The sequence below is a fragment of the Rutilus rutilus genome (genome assembly GCF_951802725.1).
Source record: "Rutilus rutilus genome assembly, chromosome: 10".
Lineage (NCBI taxonomy): Eukaryota > Metazoa > Chordata > Actinopteri > Cypriniformes > Leuciscidae > Rutilus > Rutilus rutilus.
The window spans coordinates 19,053,208-19,072,697 of NC_140215.1; the positions used below are offsets into that span (position 1 = coordinate 19,053,208).

General features: G+C 38.6%; 1 protein-coding gene across 3 annotated transcripts; it reads left to right on the forward strand.

Annotated features, from left to right (window-relative positions):
• The first annotated feature begins 5,133 nt into the window (after positions 1 to 5,133).
• On the forward strand, positions 5,134 to 18,610 carry cavin2a (caveolae associated protein 2a). 3 transcript variants are annotated; one of them, XM_084421489.1, is made up of 3 exons: positions 5,134 to 5,459; positions 6,746 to 7,295; positions 17,214 to 18,610. In XM_084421489.1, the coding sequence occupies exons 1-3, from the start codon at positions 5,431 to 5,433 to the stop codon at positions 18,087 to 18,089; spliced, it is 1,455 nt and encodes a 484-aa protein (XP_084277615.1). In that variant the 5' UTR covers positions 5,134 to 5,430; the 3' UTR covers positions 18,090 to 18,610. The 3 variants fall into 3 exon arrangements, with proteins under 3 accessions (XP_084277615.1, XP_084277617.1, XP_084277616.1); XM_084421491.1 differs by having other exon boundaries at positions 5,158 to 5,454; XM_084421490.1 differs by having other exon boundaries at positions 5,159 to 5,454; positions 6,330 to 7,295.
• Positions 18,611 to 19,490: the final 880 nt, after the last annotated feature.

The window sequence follows — 19,490 nt, forward strand, 5'->3', positions numbered from 1 at the left end:
AACATAAGAGACTTCTTTCAAAAACATTGAAAATAATAGTGGTACATTTCAAAATTAACCTCTTAATAAATAAACAAGGTGTTGAATTAGCTGAGCTATTCAAAAGATGAGAATATTAGTGACCTCTAAAGGTCATGTGGAGAACAGGAAGACCCTTGAGGACTAAGAAATTCCAGACATTCCTTGTCCGGGGACTTCCTGTCCTGTCAGACAGTCTGTGTGCCACAGGGGTAAGAGAGAGAGAGATCCTTAATGAAAATGAGCATACATGTGTCTATGTGCACAAATATGTGTTTGCATTCTGCTTCCACTTAGCAGAATCTTTATCCTCAGACGCATGTGTCTTCAACAACGCAGGAAGAAATTGAAGCCCTGGTGACACTGTGGTGCCGTAAAAACTGAATTTGCATACAATGTTCCAGTCAAACAGTAAAGTGCAAGATTCAGGTACATAGTAGACATACTTCGCATTTTTAGCAACACAGAATCAATTTCCAAGCCATGTGAAGAAAGCAATATCTGATCCATTCCAAGACCTTCATAGCATCATTTCACAATTAATACATGTGCTTTTAAATGAATGTCATTGTTTCATTGTATCTTATCATCAGACAGAACCATTTCAAAATTTGGAACCAAACCATAAATGTGTTTCTTATATTATATTTCTCTGAATGTCATTTATAGCATTTGCATTACTGATTTTAAAGTGGCTATTTTACAGTAGGGTGAATTGCCCTAATGTGGGACACTGCCTAATGTGGGACACCTAAGGTCTAGTGTTTGTAGGTCCCCCATAAATACATGAATGACAGTGAAACTATGGGTTAGACAAAGCTGTGGTGTCATGTGATCAAAATCACATGACCTATCAAATGTCCAAAAATATTTGAGGGTGGAGCAATCATCAAACAGGAGGCACCTTGTGTGAAGACCATCCGAAGGCCAGTGACATAGAGTTTTAACCAGTTTGATATTAATACATTTTAAACAATGCAATCCTGCAACTTTTTAGCCTAATATGCTTATGAAATGTTTGTCCATCAAAAAATAGTCTAACTTTGTGCGTATCAACTATATATTTTATATTTTTATCAAATTTCTTAGTGTCCCACATTAGGAAATGTGGTTTCCAAATCCGGGACAGTATGATCAGCCTAATGTGGGACAGTACTTCATTGAGTCAAAAATGTGTGGTGGGGCATAGTTTGTGGGACAAACATGGTTATTTACATGGTTTTAGTATCACAATATCACAATACTGTTAATGCAGATTTTTACAGTCATGTGAATTTTTTATTCTTGGAGGGCGGTTTGAAGGCTCTTTTGTGCGTGTGCATGCCTACATACGTGTGTGTGTCTCTCTCTATCTCTCTTTCTCTCTCTCTGTGTGTGTGTGTGTGTGTGTGTGTGTGTGTGTGTGTGTGTGTGTGTGTGTGTGTGTGTGTGTGTGTGTGTGTGTGTGTGTGTGTGTGTGTGTGTGTCATGTATGTGTCATGTATGTGTCATGTATGTGTAAAAGGTATAGTTGACTTAAAATTTAAAATAGCTCTGAATTTAAAAATGCCGTAGAAAACCAATAAAGCAATTCCACTTTATTTTATGCATCTGATTAATTCAATGAAATGCATTTTAGATCACAATGGTAAAGGTGAGAAAGACAGGGACAGATTGTCAGATGCAGAAAGAGAGGCAGACACAGGTAAAGGATAAGAGAAAGAAACTTAATCAGTGGAGGCAGGACAGGATGAGAGGAGCCATAGAGGAATATAGGCAGATTGTTGAGGATGGTGGGGTCCCTCAGCTGAGACTGTTGGCCAGGGCATGGAATGTCCCTAAATCTACTCTCCAGTGAATCTAAAATAAAAGGTTTTACTATTCTACATGTATCAATGTGATTTTTTGGTGTTTTATCATAGATTTTTTCAGTGTCCCACATTGGGGACACGTTCTGTCCCACATTAGGAAGCTGCAGTTTTTCTCAGACGACTTGCAATAAGAGCACTAATATGTCTATAATTTATCTTATGAATGGGTTATCTGAATTTTCTCTTTTGATTTGATTAGGATACATCCTGGTTTTTTTTAAATGGTATTGAGTGTGGATTTAATGTTTTGGTTACACATCGAAATATTTCACAGAAGTCTAAAGTGCAAAAAATGTCCCACATTAGGGCAATTCACCCTAATTCACTTTTAATATAACCCTGGTTGGGGAAATCTGCTTTAAAATATTAGACAACAATTATTTGACTCTTGTTGTTGCATTCTTGAAGAACAAAAAAGGGTGAATAAAATCAATCTAAAAGTGTCAAATCTTGCCAGGCTGAAATGCAAGGCGAGAAGCATTTCATGTGGGTGGTTGAGAAGGCTTTGAGAAACACATTTCTTCAGGGCGTTTAAGATCTGAGGAAAATTGTCAAATTATCTCTCAAATGTCTTTACCATCTTCTGCTTTTTTCATCACTGGTCAAAAGGTCCCAGAGACGAGAGAAAGAAATCTGTCAGCTATCATTCGGCTAATGAAGGCTGAGGTCTTTTCCTTTCTCGTTACTGTGAGCAATCTCTCACCAGAGCCAGAGTTTACACTCATATTGGAAAACCTGTTACCAGTAAAGCCATCCAAGATTTAAACAAAGGTAGCAATTAAATGCAACACAAGCATGGTGTGCTCTGCAGTGACATGTTTCTGCATACTCTGGAATTTTCCCATGATGCTGAAACACAAATCAATCATGCAACACTATGAGTAACATCTCAATAACAGTCTCGAATAGAATGAAACTAAAGAGAAAGACGATCTACAGACTCTCATTAAAAAGAATCAACAACAGGATGTTTTTACGCAACGGACAGGAAACGCTACACATTATTGAGATGTTTTACAGTATCATTATCCCACTCAGTGCGTCGTGCGTTCATTAAAGTAAATTCAATTACTGAAGTATGTGGTCCAGCTTCCAGTGTTAAAGTGGTAGTGATAGTGAATTAGGTTGAGGTGAAATAGTTCCAGGTTAGTGAATTTAATGGTTTATTTTGTTTTGTTTTTGTTTTATTTTATTATTGTTGTTTTCTTTTTTGCAGTAAGTACCTTCTACCTGCAGAGGTCAGGCCTCACTGCACTATATAATGGGTGATTATGGAATCTCTTTACTGTAAAGCTTTTTAATGAGATACCCAAAATGAGAATTCAGTCATCATTTACTCACCCTCTTGTCATTCAAAAACGGTTTGTCTTTCTTTCTTTAGTGGAACATAAAAGAAGATGAGAAGTGTGTGTGTGTGTGTGTGTGTGTGTGTGTGTGTGTGCATGCGCGCTTGTTTTTCTATCCAAATGAGGACTTCAGCCTGAATGCACACTGACTTATGGGTAACGTTTTTTTTATTAATTTTTTTATTAAACTGCATAAAGTTTTTTGTGATGGGTAGGGTTAGTGTAAGGGGAGAGAATATACAGTTTGTACAGTGACCTATAAAAACCATTACGTCTATGGAGAGTCCCAACAAAGACAGCAAACCACCCTGGAGGGGACATTCTCGTGACCTTGCGCAACGTTCCCTAAAAGTTTTCTAAAGGTGACAAAATCCTGAACCTTTACAGAACATTAGGGACGTTCCTAAAACGTCCTCTTTTGTTATGAAAGTGCTGCAGTTCAAGGTTCCTTATATGACAGGGGGACATTCTATATCAGTTTTTTTATGGTCACATAAGAACGTTACAAAGAGGACATTTGGGACGTTAATAGAACGTTCCCTCATGGTCAGTGGCGGATTAAGACTCTTTGGTGCCCCTGGATACGTCGGATATTGACGTCAATCTGACGTTGTCAACCCAACTTTCATTTCCAACCAAAATCCAACATCTATCTGACGTCGGATGTTGACATCAGTCTCACGCTGGGTTCGGACGTCAACCCAACTTTCGGCACTGACACCTAGAGTGTATAGTTCATATAGTGAGGCGGGAGAGGCCGAAAACACTGCGAGCCCCACGCGTGCTTCAGTGTGTGTGTGGTACATGAAACCGCGCCTCTGCGCCATTCATTCACACAAAGACAAGCAGAACATGCAGGATTCATATTTAAATAGTCTTTTTGTGGTTTAATATTCACAAACACTATATCGGAATATATATCAATACAGAAATGCTGGTATCGTCACATTTTTTAAATTTCAGTACCGACTTGGTACCGATTACTGGTACTTTTGACAACCCTAGTAGAGACCTAGAGGGAACTCCCTATAATGGTCCCCTAATAGGCTGTTGTAATGGTCCTATAATGGTCCCCTAATGGCCAAATAACGTCCCCCAACCCTTAAAAGATCTCTACATCGTGACCATCTAGGAACGTTACCAGGCAACGTGCTTGACACCAGCAACATTCTGGGAACATGGTACCCTAAACATTCCGAGAACATCCTGAATGTTCCGTGAAGGTCCGCTAAATAACGTCCCCCAACCCTTTAAAGAAATTCACATCATGACCATCTCGGAACGTTTTGGGAACGTTACTAGGCGACGTCCTTGACACCAGCTGTGACGTTCTGGGAAGGTAAAATTTCTAGTGGGGCAGTGTGTGTACCTGGTTTTCCCTACATTGACTTTATGTTTTGGTCCCCATAAGGAAAACAGCTTATAAATCATACTAAATGAAGTGTTTTTAAAATGTTAAAATGCAGAAAGTTTTCTATGATGGGTAGGTTTAGGGGTAGGGGTAGGGTACCTTGTACAGTATAAAAATCATTACATTAATGGGAAGTTAGATCACAGTGTAAAAAAGTGCATGGTCCAGACTGTGCAGGGGCTGTAAACTTGTTTACGCTCTTTACTGTAATGTACGTGTTTTACAAGAACGACAGATTGAAAATGATTTTTCTTCGCATTGTAAACCTTCCTGTGGTGGGAACAAAATCGACTTTGGCAAAAAGTGGTGAGGACATGTCCAATCTGTCCCATCCGCAAATTACGCCTATGCGCAGAATAAAGCAAGTCTTAAAGGTTTAGTTTAATACGAAGGTGAGTAAATGATTTTTGAGTGTACTATCCCTTTAAGTATAATGTAATGTGTTTTGGCATGACCTATTTCTGCGTATATTGATGTCCGTGTGTGGATGTGGGGTCACTTGGGTGATGGTTTTTGCTTTGTTTCTATAATCTGAGCACATGACGGGAGAATACACATACCCCACCAAACTACAACAGAGGGAACATTAGCACTGTTTTTCTTTGCGTATGTGTGTGCATGCAGGCAGCCTCAGAGGGAGACAATCGCCTTTTTTCTCAGGAAATGAATCGATGTGGGAGATTATGTTTATGTTAGTGTCCTTTACACTCTCTTACAAATATCTAAGTTATGCATGTTGCTTTGTCCTATAGATTGTAATTATCCAGAAAATGAAACAGAATAATGTGTCGTGTTTATTTTTGATATGAGCTGCAAACCAGATTTCCAGGTGAGGTGAGGCATTTATTTCACAATGTTTGCTTTATGGATCTATGAATGATTTAGTGTTGTTGCTTCTCTTTGTTCATTCAGATAGTTGAGCAAGATTCAATACTTTGTTCATTTTCAAAGTCTGACCTGGGCTTATACTGTACCTTCAAATAGATCATAAGATGCACATGTGGTATATTATCCTAATGCTCTCATTTATTATTAGTTTATCATTACCATAACTGTGAGCTGTCTGCTGGATGTCATTTGTTTATTGGACCTCATCTTGCACAATTAGCATTAAAGGTATTGCAAAGGTTATTGTATTTTCATTAAATAATATGATAATTTGCTAATTTTAAATAAATTGTTGCTCTCCTTCTACATTTCTAAAGTGATAGTTGACCCAAGTTACTCCCTCATGTCTGATTTTCTGCAACCCTATGATTCAGCGATTCTTTTATTTGTAGAAGATAACATTAGTTATTTATCAGTCCAAGCCCAAGTCCAAGTCCAAGTTTTGTTTTAGCATCAAATAAAAGTTTTATTCCAGTTTTAGTTTTTTGTACATCAAGTTAAACTAAATGCAAATGAGAAATGTTGCATTTGCAACTAACTGAAGTAAAATAAAATAAAATTTCAATTAAAGTTTTATTTCAAGTAACAAAAGTGTTTGGTTTTATATTTTTATAGTTTTAGTTAACTATAATTACCCTAGTCAAAGGTGCTCTTTTCCAGATGAGAATAGTGAATAGTGAGCACATTTTTAGAGCCTCACAGGTCCTTGTCCCCATCCAGTTTCATTGTATGAGAGATGGTGCCATGGCCACAGATTAACTGAGTTCACTGTCCAAACACTGATTTCCATATTTCCCCATGTGACATTTCCCTCAGTCTGCCGGACAGCTGAGACAAAACACCAGCAGAGATTCATGAAGAAATGAAGAGACATTCAGGTGCATGTACACAGAAACAGATGTTCCCCACATCCACATTGTGGCTAGTGTTGTCCAAAAATGCCTCACTACACTATAAAAAACATTACTGACTGCAAATTCAAGCTGATCAAACAATACTGAAATTGCACTGAGGGAAAGTACACACATGCAATGGGACACTTTCACACTGACACTCTTTACTCGCATTACTCTGATGGGCTGGGCTAACTACCACAGCAACCAGGCAGGCCCCTCCCCTGGGTGTGTGAGAAGTTTTTAAGTGGAGTGTTGGGAATGTTGTTTTTAGAGAGGCACAGAAGGCAGGAGAGTGTCTGTGAGAGTCAATCTAACCACACCATTCAAAACCATCAGCTTTGACTCCAGGATGGGTGAAGACTCCTCTCACGCCGAGCGAAGCACAGCCACCTTACCCAGGGAGGAAAGCACCCCGACGCTACCAGCTCCGGATGCTCAGGATGCTCAAGATCTCCTCGTTCCGAGCTTCAGCCCCAGCCCGGTGCCCTCCTCCCCTGTCAACACCCTTTCTCGTCTGGGCCCCAAGTCCCCCACCAGCCCCACGGCCCCTGGCAGCCAGGTCAGCGCCATCACGGTGGTGGCTCTGCTCGACAAGCTGGTGGTGATGATCGAGGCGGTGCAGGATAACCAGCGGAGGATGGAGAAGAAGCAGGCCGAGCTGGAGGGGGCTGTCAGGGTGGTGCAGGGGGACGTGACCCGGCTTACCAAGAGCCACGCGTCCACGGCCAACAGCGTGGCCAAGCTGCTGGAGCGCTCGCGCAAGACTGGTAACAACGTGAAGGAGGTGAGGGAGCGCCTGGATAAACAGAGTGGCCAGGTGAAGCGTCTGGAGGCCAACCACGCCCATCTACTGAAGAGGAACCACTTTAAGGTGGTCATCTTTCAGGTGAGCAGAATGAGAAACTTTAAACTTTAAAATGTGTCTGAATGAGGTTTTTATACACTTGAGGAACCTTTAAAGACTAAATAAGTGGGGCTTTTTAGGCTTGAGCCTAAATATATATATATATATATATATATATATATATATATATATATATATATATGAGAGAGAGAGAAAGAGAGAGAGAATATAGTCTGAATGAGGTTTGTGTACACCTGAGGAAAACTTATAAGTTGTTTATCATAATACATTTTAAAGCTATAAAGTTATACATTAACACATACTTTCTAACTCTTCCTTTACAACAATTGTGCATTTTTTAAGTTAAACTTCACGTAAATTTTCGATCCTTTAGAGAGTTTGCAAGGGGGTCCACACAATAATTACACAATAATTGTAAAGAAAGTTAGATTTCAGTGTTTTCTTGGCGATTTAGTTGTGTGTGACAGGAACAGGACACGTGTGCAGTAGTGTATCATGAATGAAACTTAAGTGCATGGGAATTCTTCCTGTGACTGCAGCTGGGATGAAATGTTTGAAGTTTGTGCAGATTGCAGAGGAATGGTAATATGTGCATTTGTGTGTGAGCATTTTAAAAATGTGTACTGTTAAAGTATGCATGTGAATGAGAGTTGTCAGTAGCTGATCTTGAGCTTCCTGCAAAACTCTCACATTCTTCATCACCCATTACCACTAAGCTCAAAGGTCACTTTGTTTACAATGGGTTCATTTGTAAAAAGCCTCGCCTTACAAATAAATGTAAAACAAACTGAGATTATAAAGTCTTCTGGTTAAACCAGCCTCGTGACCTCTGCTTTAGTTTGCTACTTTGCTCTAATCTTTTGGTGAGGTGTTTTGTGTGTTCAGGTAATGCAATTTTACACACTCAGGAAGTGCTATTATACTTTATGCTGGTTGGTTAATGTAAAGGGTGCGTCGTGTTGATTTAAGCAACTGTGTGGGGCTCATGCTTTCAGAATAGTAGTTCTTATCTGATTGCCCTGGAGCAAGCCACATGCAGCTTTACATGCTGGGACAGTGATCTTTAACTTGTAGAAGCAGGTAGAGGCATTTCTTAGCTGTGTCTGAGGTCTGCTTTTCAAAATGATTTCTGGGAATCAGTTTTCCTGAGGCTAATGTTATTCAATAGCAGAATGAGCTGAATGTCAAAGCGAGAGTTTGAACCTCAATAGATATAAAAGCACATACTTTTATCTAGCTCCTTTGAGACTAATATCCTGATCCATCGTGTCAACACCTGATCATTTATGAGACATAAAATGTCAAATGGTTTTAATTTTTGGACAAAACACTGAGGTGAACAGATTTTTAGACTTAGCATGCTAATTAAAAAATGATTAAGGAAAACAGGAACTTTTCAGGATATTTCTTTTAATAAGCTCTTGAATAATACAGCTGTCAGAGAGGAAGCCCATGAGGCTAAACAGTGTGACTAATGGTTGATCCCAAGTCTTAACCGTTCCCTTTGCGATCGCTGGCAGCAGGTGATTTTCTAAAGTGATAATCAGCCTGTATTCAGCCTGTTAAAACACTTTGGCATGAGTGCAGGCTTGCAGAAAGTTTGCTGCAGGAGATTGTAATATCTACTTTGGGAATGTGTTGGAAGATGAAAAGAAGAGCTTTGCAAGACACACGCACACATTCACTGGACTAGCACATCTGTTGTGTTTGTTTGTTTGAGTGTACTGAAATACACAATACACTAATAGAAATTAATACTTCTATTTAGCAAGGAGACATTAAAGTGATCAAAGATTACAGTAAAGGGAGTTGTAATAAAGTATGTCTATTTTAAAATAAATGCTGTTCTTTTGAACTTTTTATTCATAAAATAATCCTGAAAAACTGTATCACGGTTACCACAAAAATAATAAGCAGTATTAAAATGTTTCTTGAGCAATAAATCAGCATATAAGAGTGATTTCTGAAGATCACATGAAGCCTGGAGGAATGATGCTGAAAATCCAGCTTTGCCATCACAGGAATAAACTTTTATTATAGAACTAATAGAACTTTTTAAAATATATTCATATAGAAAACAATCTTAAATTGTAATAATATTTCACAATATTTTACTGCTTTTACTACATTTTTTGATAAAGATACATGCGACTTTCTTATCTTAAACTTTATCTCACAATTACCTTTTTTATTTCATTCACCTGACTTTAGTTCTAGGGTATTTTTGGCCAAAACACACTTTCCCATGTGGGAAAATGCCTCAAAGAGTGACAGAACAGCACAGGCATGTACTTTCCTTTCTTGTTTGGGACATTGACACATGTTTGGCATTATAGCAGGTGATGTTTCACATTTGTTGCACATGATAATGATCTTTCATTCACTGACTCTTTTAAATCAAGACGTTTCTCTTCTTTTTGTTTTCTGTTTTAGTTAATGGAAAGTGACGTGCATGTCCGTATACCGTATAGGCCATTAAAACAATGGTGTATTGTTCTGTGGAGCGACCACCCCTTTTACACTCTATTGAAAGTAAACACAGAATACAAGCACGTGGGGGGACCGTACTGTCTCAGAAGTTTGCTTTGGAAGAGCACTGTTGCTCTTTGGTTGCGCATTTGCTTGTTTTGTTTCATTTTTTGGCATCTTGACGAGGCTCACCCTGCCTGTGTGGTAATTATAAATGTTCTGTGCACTGTGTAAAGGCATTTGGAGATGGAAGGTGTGGTTTGAACACACAAGGGCCCTCCGAAAGAAAGAAAGAACTGCAGTAAACACACTGAGTTTGGCACTGAAAATGCATGTGTGTGGGAGAGAAAGTCCGGTCAACTACCTCGTTTCCATTAACAAGCACTAATGATCTGCAGTAATTACTGCCCATTTAAAGCTCTGTTTGTTTATGTTTAATGCATCACTGCTCTTTCTGTGTTCTCAGGAATACGTGAGTGTTGAATCTTGAAAAATGTGGTTCTACGTGCTGAAGCTCTTCACTGAAGCAACTACGGCCTTTTTGTGTTTGTGGTTGCCAGTTCTTGTGAAAGGATCATAAAATGTGTTCACGGCAATAATCTAGACAACTGCTGAGAACTTTTGTTTTTTGTATTAATATAAGATATAAATATCAGTTATGAATGTGTGTTTTCCATGACGTCTAGAAGAAGAACTCTTTCTATACTTATAAGGGATAACATGCACCTTCATCGTCTTGACCAAGGCGTGCAAAGTTTGGCAAGCTGCATGACTGATGGCAAACATGAGGATTTTATGGATAGTTATAAAACATGTTTTATTGCTTTTATGTTTTTGAAGGAAGGAAAGATTTGGCTGAGATGTTTCTGCAGTGGGCGTTCACAAAACCATTTGACAACTGTCATTTTTTACACCTTTGTAGTCACTCCGATTCCCCTCATTAGTTCACCCTCTGAAATCCTGTTGAATATTGTTAGGGTTTATTTTGGCCCAGAGGTGCCATAGAACGCCTAGGATGATGTAAGTCTGCTTGAGATCCAAGCAATGCCACGTATGATTGACCAAGGCAATCCATCGGCATTTGTTTAATTGCGCATAACATAGATGTTTAATCCAAAAGATCAGGATCTTCAATGAAAGGTAAAACAAATATGAGTGTGCAAATGTGAATTGTGGGAAAGTGACAGTCTTTCAGTGTGGGAGAAGGGAAACAACCCGATAACCAGTGTTTACAGGCCCTCCCATAACGAGAAAGAGCTTTTTATAGCGACAGAGCAGATTCTGATGATCAAAACACATTCAGTCTGATAATTCTGCACAATAACACTTGGTTATACAACAAAACACATTCTTTCATCAATCAAAAGCATGATTTCCTTAAAGATTTGTATCCATTTCATGCAGCGGATGCACACAGCACAGCACACAACAAAGAGCATTCATCTGAATTTGATTGTGTTGATCTGATCTCATCTATAATTATATTCTCTGACACTGAGAGAAAATGTGTTTGCTTATTGCGGTCGGTGCATTTCAGAGATTTGTTCTGGCTATTTTAATCTGAGAGTATACTGATTCAGGTTGCAATATAATATTTTATGATAAAAACAAAAATCAGGTTGGCATACAGTTGTTGTTTTCCTAGGCTGCCTTTCATTATGATTCCTGTCCCATTACCAGAGCTCCACCCTCAACCAACAGAGATTCACCTTAAAGCAAATCTGAGTTAGAGAGAGAAAGAAAGAAAGAAAGAAAGAAAGAAAGAAAGAAAGAAAGAAAGAAAGAAAGAAAGAAAGAAAGAAAGAAAGAAAGAAAGAAAGAGAGAAAAACTTGACAGCTTCAAGGCCAGGGAAGAGATTGTGATGAGGGAGGAAACGGCAGAGGAGCAGAACAAATAGATTGAACTGGACGCGAACAATGGAAAACATACTGATGTATGAGAGTCGAGAGAGAGAGACTCAGGCATGTTTCAACCCTGTGCTGGATTTCTGGTTTGACAACTTGACTCCTAAAAGGGTTATCTCTGAACCAACATAAGCACACACATAATGAAATACTTGATTCTGATTGGTCAATCGCAGCATTCTGCAGTCAAATTTGTTTGAATAATGACAGCCAAACTGTATATTTGACTGTTGCCCCAGCAACCACCTATTCTTTGCTAGTTTCACGTTTCTCGTATCACTCCACAGATAATGTCCGGCCTACAAACACCAAGTCAGGGTTTATTTTGTAATGATGACTGACGAAACGAACAATTATAATGATTCACCTTTTCACTTTAGTGCAGTGGAGCTGAAGTGTGCTCATGCACTTTTCTGCCTCCTAGCCACGATTCCTCCTGCACCCAGCTCAGTAATGTTTCCAAGGGATCACAGTTGAGTGCGGTATGACTCATCCTGAACAACACAGATTTTTGTCCAATCAAATGTTCTAAGGATTAAGAATGCCCCACCCGCTGAATGTAAACTCCACCTGTAACCGACTAGAAAGTATAGCAATGGTTCACTGCTTAATATAATTAAAGCCTATTGGCTATTTATTTTTGTATTTTTTTGTATGGACAAGCTCTTTGTTATGCCCCGCCCAAACTTACTGTTTAAAGGAAAAATGCATCACGGGTGAGGTGGGGTGAGATCTGAAAAGTCAAGCCCTGTGAAGATGAAATGATCCAGACACACTCATTCTGCAGGTGTTATTAGATTCGCTCAAATAAATACAGTCTAATTAGAAAAATGATACTTCAAGGAGCATGACTAATCATGTGATTAATTCAAGCGGCCAGACAGACAGAGACAATGAAGCTTTCTTAATATGAACCTGAGAGATGAGATGCAATCAGACCCCTTCTTAGGTAGCTTAGTTCTTAGGACATAATAATTCAGGATTTGATTTTATATAAAACAAATATATCTTCATTTCTGCAGGGCAGTAAACCTCTGCTAATTCAGTAAAAGACGGTCAAAAGTACACAGATGGCCATTTAAGTATCACTTTCCCATAGTTTTTACCACAATGCCGCATATTGGAGGCTTTGATAGCATATTGCTTTGCCCAGCATCTCACTGAACTGTGTGTTCAAGCCAGTTGGCTGTTGCTTTATACTTATTCTCTCCATCTGGAGCGAGGCCAAAGATTCCCTGAACTTCTTCCACACATCATAAACAGGTAACGGATGAGCGAGCACATTTTTGTCTGGTTTGTGTGTGTGTGTGTGTGTGTGTGTGTGTGTGTGTGTGTGTGTGTGTGTGTGTGTGTGTGTGTGTGTGTGTGTGTGTGTGTGTGTGTGTGTGTGTGTGTGTGTGTGTGTGTGTGTGTGTGTGTGAGTGTGTGTGTTTAATGGGGCATCACATATGGTCTGTAAGTCATGTGTTTTATGTGTTCAGAAACTTATAAACATGTTTCATAATTAATTTGAATAGGGTTAAATTAGAGAAAACGGTTTCAGACATGATATTCAGTCATGATATTCATAATTAGACATTCATTTACCAACAATCAAAACTTGTGCAGATGGTGTAGACTTTTTATGAGTCAGATTTGCATAGGAATGGACAGTTGCAGAATAATTTACCTAGAATGAGAAGACAATGTACGAAGACTTTGCCTTTTGTACTGTGCCTTTGTTGATTTATTGTGTGTGTGTTTTTTTATTTGTTTTTCTCCAGTTTTTCCTACATTTTGTTTTTATTATGAGGACTATAATTTAGGCTTATTATCATTAACTAATACTACAAATACTTTTACAACCCCTTTTTTTGTTAACTAAAATAAAGCTGAAATAAGTATTAGACGAGAAACCTAACTAAACTACAGTCAAATTATAAATGTTGATTTGGTAGCTCACTAAAATACATTTAGGTTTAAGCACTAAAACTGAACTGGAAATGAATAAAATCAAAAAAATAAATGAAAACTAAATTAAATTACTTAAAGTTAATCTAAAGTTAAAATAAAAACTGAAAACAAAGATAAAAGCGAATAAAATAATAAATACTATAATAGTATATGAATAATTCTAAAATAACACTGCTATAATCGGCTTCTATAATCTGCTAGAAGTTTTTGTATTTTTGTATTGAGTATTGTATTGTACTCTGTAGTGACAGTCTTTGAGAGCCACTTTCACTTGGTAAGAACAAATGCGATACTGCTAACATCTAACAGTGACACATCCTTCCTTTGTGCTTTTTTTTTTTTTAATAGTATCATCCTCTATTGTTCTTATATTTGTCTTTCCTGTGTTTCTTTCCTATGCTTTCCGCTGCCCTTGTGTTGTCTGTTCAGGACGTAAGAGCCTGATCGAGACACACACACACACACACCAGTCTCTCTCATCTCTTTCGATGTTTCCACTCCAAAAAGTCCAGAGGCCTCCAGCGGGGTGCATTAATTATCCAGGCTCCCATTACACACACTGGACCAGGGGTATCAGCATGTGACACAATGTTTTCAAAAGTTTTCTTCAGTCTCCTCCTCTTTCTCTTCCTCTGAGCCTCACAAGCCATTGTGTATTTAGATAAAGGTCAAAATCTGAATGGCAAATGTCTTGATTTATCACTCTGTTACAGGGGCTGAGAAACACATGTTAAGAAAGGTAGATACAGAGCGGAATCAGAAAGACTTAAACAGCTTCAAAGAATGCAGATGATAAATGAAGGGTGAAACCAACCAAACAGAGTTGCTTTGGTTTTCAGCTTGTAATCAAAATGTGAATGTATGTAGAGAAAAGTATACTGTTGCATGAAGTCATTCCCAAAGGATTTTGTAAAATATGCATCATTTTATTGATATATGTTAGTTTTACTAGACGTCATATGACACTGTTACTGTTCAGACTCTTTTAATAAAACCATCAAATTGGGGTCGACCTACTACTGTGTGAAATTTTCCAAGCTTATAGAGATATATTTCATGTGTGCATTTTTCATCTGACAAGACCCTCAAGGTACAAACTAATTAGATTTGAGCTGAATCAACATATTTCAATAGGGAATCATTTTACAGAATTCAAAGTTTTTTTCCTAAATCCCTAAATCTCATCTGTGTAGTTTCTTGGTAAATTACCGTTCTTATATGGTTGGCTAAAAATATAATATGAAGGTGTTGCCTAAGTTTCACTCTATTATTAATTATGAAATAGAATACAAATGTAGACATTACCAGGTAATCACAATTTAAAAGCTGATACTTTTACAGAACTAACCGAACACAGCCAACACCCAGGTCTGGTTTCCATGTCGCTCTTTAAGAAACTGGTTTGCCCAGAGTCAACACTGGTTTTGACTGGATCTCTGCCCTCGGGTGATACTGGGTATTCAAAGGTGAAATGTTCAAAAAGATGAGCACAAGTACCATCCCTTTAGACAGTTTTTTATTTTATTTTTCAAAAAAAAACAAAAAAAAAACATTTGCCACACTTTTGGAAACGGCTCTTTTCGTATCAATCAAGAAAGACATTGGGATTATTTCTTGAATTTAACAAGTGGGAGTTGCATTCCTTCGCTGGAATTTGTAAACCAACTTCTTGATAATGGCACAGAGTTTTGTGCACACAGACAAGGCATGAGGATCGGGTTTTCTTTACATTATGATGTTATCCATGCATTATAAAACAGTGCATGTTCAACAACCGGGAGCTCCCAATGTCTTTATGTTGCTTCTTTATTACAAGTTAAAGGAACGTGTGATTTTGCAGTTCTTTTGAATTAATGAAAGCTAGTATAGGCAATGCTTTTTATATACACTTTTTGATACTGGTTGAAAAACTCTTCATATCCTAATAGCAATTAATAATAGAAGTGGTCTAAATATTAAAAGATGTGTATACAGTGTATGTAAAATATACTGTATATATAAAAAAATGTGTATATATATATATATATAGGCTATATATATATATATACCACATCTTCTGTGGAAGTCTCAGGACCAAAATAATTTCAAAGCTGTTCACATCCTCAGACTCAGATTTTCTTTGGCAACACTATCAATGGCAAAATGAGTCTCAGCAGTCAGCTGGTATAAGTCGGTCACCGTGATTTTGACCGTGACTTAAGACACGTTCTGGGATCAACTTGTTTTGTTGATCCTGGAACAACATTCCTGTCAGAAAATTAAGTCTAACCCTATCCCTACCCCTAAACCTAACCCATAATTATCCCTAAAATCAGAGGGAAATGGTGGGTGAATATCACTGAATATCATGCACTGGGAGTGTGCCTAGTGCCCTTAGGAGGGAGCAGGTGAGTGTGCAAAAGCTCCATTTGTGTTGTTGATCCGCCCTTCCCTGAGGGTCAGATCTTCAATTTACTGTTTAAGCGTGAAGCATAACCTCTGTAAACCTCTGCAGCCGTGTCTGAGGTATGTGTCTGGGGTCTGCGAGTGTGAGGGGAGAGAGGGAGATAAGAGAAGATTCTGCACTGTCTGGGTCATAGAGATATTTTTGTGATTTTTATTCATATTATTTCAGTGATTGAATATTTAACTATTCATTATGTATCAATATTTATATATCTCAGAAATATGAAAGAAATATTAGTGATAAAAATGATTGCATTCAACATATTTTGAGTTACAGTTTCCCCCAAAATCTTGACTTTTCATGTTTTTTTTTTTTTGTTTTGTTTTTATGAATGCAAGTTTTGAAAAGGAATTTGGCATGGGTGTGTTTGGGAGCTAAATATTCTTCTCTGTATGTAAGAGAGAGATTTGAAAGGGTGTGACATTTTATTTTATTTATTTTTTATTGTAGTGATTGCATGATAATATTTAAAGCAAATATTTCATTATGCATAAGGTAACAGATATTTATATTTTGTTTACATGCATAATCACACAATAAGTAAAAAATATAGGCAAAGAAGTGATAAAAAATTATTGCATTCAACATATATTGAGATATACAGTATACCCAAAATCTTGACTTGAAAAAGGAATTGAGAGTTTTAAATCAAAGCTTTTTATTAAGAAACATTTGGGGGGAAGAATAAACCTAAACCGTGTGCCATTTTTATTGCTTTGGAATAACTCCAAGACAATGCCTCTACATGCCTTCTGCATAGCTAGCTGTGCCGCAAACAGGTTTTTCAGCAGATTGCACAATATAACTTAAAAAACAACAGAGCAAACTGACTCATCTCTTTGTTTTGCTTATTGATACAAGAATATTGTGTGCATGTGGACCTGAAACAAATCTTTACTGTACAGTATGGTGCTAGCAATGCCAAGGCTGTGGTTTTGATTCCCAAGGAATACATCAACTGATAAACTGTTGTGTAAGTGGCTTTGGAGAAGAGTGTCTGTGAAATATACATGCAATGGGGGGGGGGGGCACTATTAACATCCAAATTCAGGTTATAGTAGGATTTACTATAACAGAATATCTACACTGTAACCTTAAAGGGCAGGCATTAACACTCTGAACCTTTCAGTCTTTGTTAAATACATTTTCTTTTTCTCCAATTTCAGGAGGACAACGAAATCCCATCCACTCTGCTCACTAAAGATGGCCTGGCCTCCACCTCTCAGGATGAAATCGCTCCATCTTCACAAACTCCACTCCCTGATTTAGACCGCTCTCAAGACGAGGGCTTGCAGACCGTCAGCCTCTCCTCTGATGACGATGTGGAAAAAGGAGCAATAAGCCCCCTGGCAGAGGGCGGCAATGATTCGCTGGTGGATGTGCACGATGAAAGCTTCCCAGGCATGGGAAGCGAACGTCTAGAGCGTTCTCGTGCTGACAAGTTCAAGCGCTCCAGTCTGAAGAAGGTGGATAGTCTGAAAAAGGCCTTCTCGCGAAGCAGCATCGAGAAGCAGATCAACAAGATCGTGCCTGCAGAACAACGTGAGAAGATCAAGAAAAGCTTCATCCCCAACCACCCGAAGAGCTCCTCTTCCAAGAGCTCGTCTTTCCGTGTCTCGCCAATGACCTTCAATGTCAAGAAGGTACGAAATGGAGACGCTGACTCCTCCCAGCAGCCTGGGAGCTCTCCCAGAAATCTCACCCCAGTGGATCTTCCCAACATTGGGGGACCTGACGGTGAGCTGCCCCTGGCTGAGTTACACTCCCCAAGTGAAAAAGCAAACGGAGATGATCACCACAGCCCCTCCACCCCAGGAAGTGCCGATGGAGAGGTGTTCGTTTCAGATGAGGCTGGAGGTCTCGAGAACGGTCCATCTGCAACTCTGGCTGAAGAGGAAGTGGATAAAGAAGATGATGATGACACTGATGATAATGATGAAAATGGGAAGGAGGAAGAGGAGGAAGAGAAAGAATCAAGACCCGCAGAAGGAGTGCCCGTGTCTCCGCCGTCGACTGCAGCTACTGTTGAGCTAACTTCTTAAATATAGTTGTTTCTAGCCCTCTGACTTCCATCTACTTTTGAGACTTTGGGAAGCATAGTTACTCCCTTGTGCCTCTGGTATCTTGTCCCCAAGCTTGTTTAATGTTAGCATGTCTGCTTAAATAGCATATCGCCCTAAATTAACCCCAAATATAATGTAACTATAACCTATTGTGTTAAGTTCAGAAATTAAGCATGTTCTTCGGAGGAAATTCCATTTAGAGTCCATTCCAAGTAGATTGTGTACAAAGGCCCAGAGAATGGTACAGCAGTTCAGACCACTGTCACCACAATGATACACCGAAATAGCTATATTTTCCTGTGGGAGCCTGTGAATACCATGAAATTGACTGAACTGAAATGCCTGAACTCTCACTCTCTATCTTTTTTTTTTCTTTCTTTGTGTAGGAGAGGCAATGTGTGTGCCAATCTGCTCTTTGTTATGCTGGAGTCCAGACTCTCTTTTATCAGTGTACATAAGATTTAGTATTAAATTGTCTACAATAAAGTACAATGGAAGTATTATGGTTTTTTGAAACAGTACTTTTTTTTCAGTAACAGTATTATGATGCAAATAGTTTGGAAGGATTGCAAACACCATCAAACATCATGATCATTATACCAAATATTACTTTTTATAAGGTGTAAAACAGAACACTACAAAAGGCAAAAGGTGAAATGTCGATAAAGTTATGTTTTTTTTACATTTTTAGAAGCAATCCGTCTCAAGGCTTGAGTAAGTAGATGTCTATGAGGACTGACAGTAGGTCCTGGCATGGTGGGAAGCGTGTTTACAAAATTTCTGGGGGGAAGCCAGCACAATTGACTGCCATCTCCATAGAAACCTTGCCCACTGCCAACAACTCTCCAATTACTGCTGTAGTGCACGGCAAGGGCACACACACACACGCATACAACCTAATGAATACAAGTATACAGTGAAGCAGAAGTATTTGTGTGTTGTCAAACATTCTATACTGCTGATGTAATAACGTTATTTTCTCCACACTAACATTTTTTAGATGATTCAGTGACGATTTTTTACACAAAAAAATGCTGCCAGATAGACTTCTAAAGTAAAGCCTAACACCCAAGTACCATAAGCTTTTAATCGTTTCTCTGGACAGTCACATCTATCTCACACTAAACTATTCAGTATACGCACAGCCTCTGATACACACACACACACCAGGTGAAGAAGGTGCATTCCTGATTCTGATGGATTGCTTCTCTGCAGTTAATTTTCCACTGACTGGAAAAAGAAGAAGTGGGAATGGATTGATGATATAGCCTAGTTTCCACGGGTTAGCTGAGGTATGGAGTACCCGCATGTTCTACAGGTGTGCTGCCTACAGGTCTTTTCACAGCCCCTCTCGGACACACACCTCATGCTGGTTTTGCG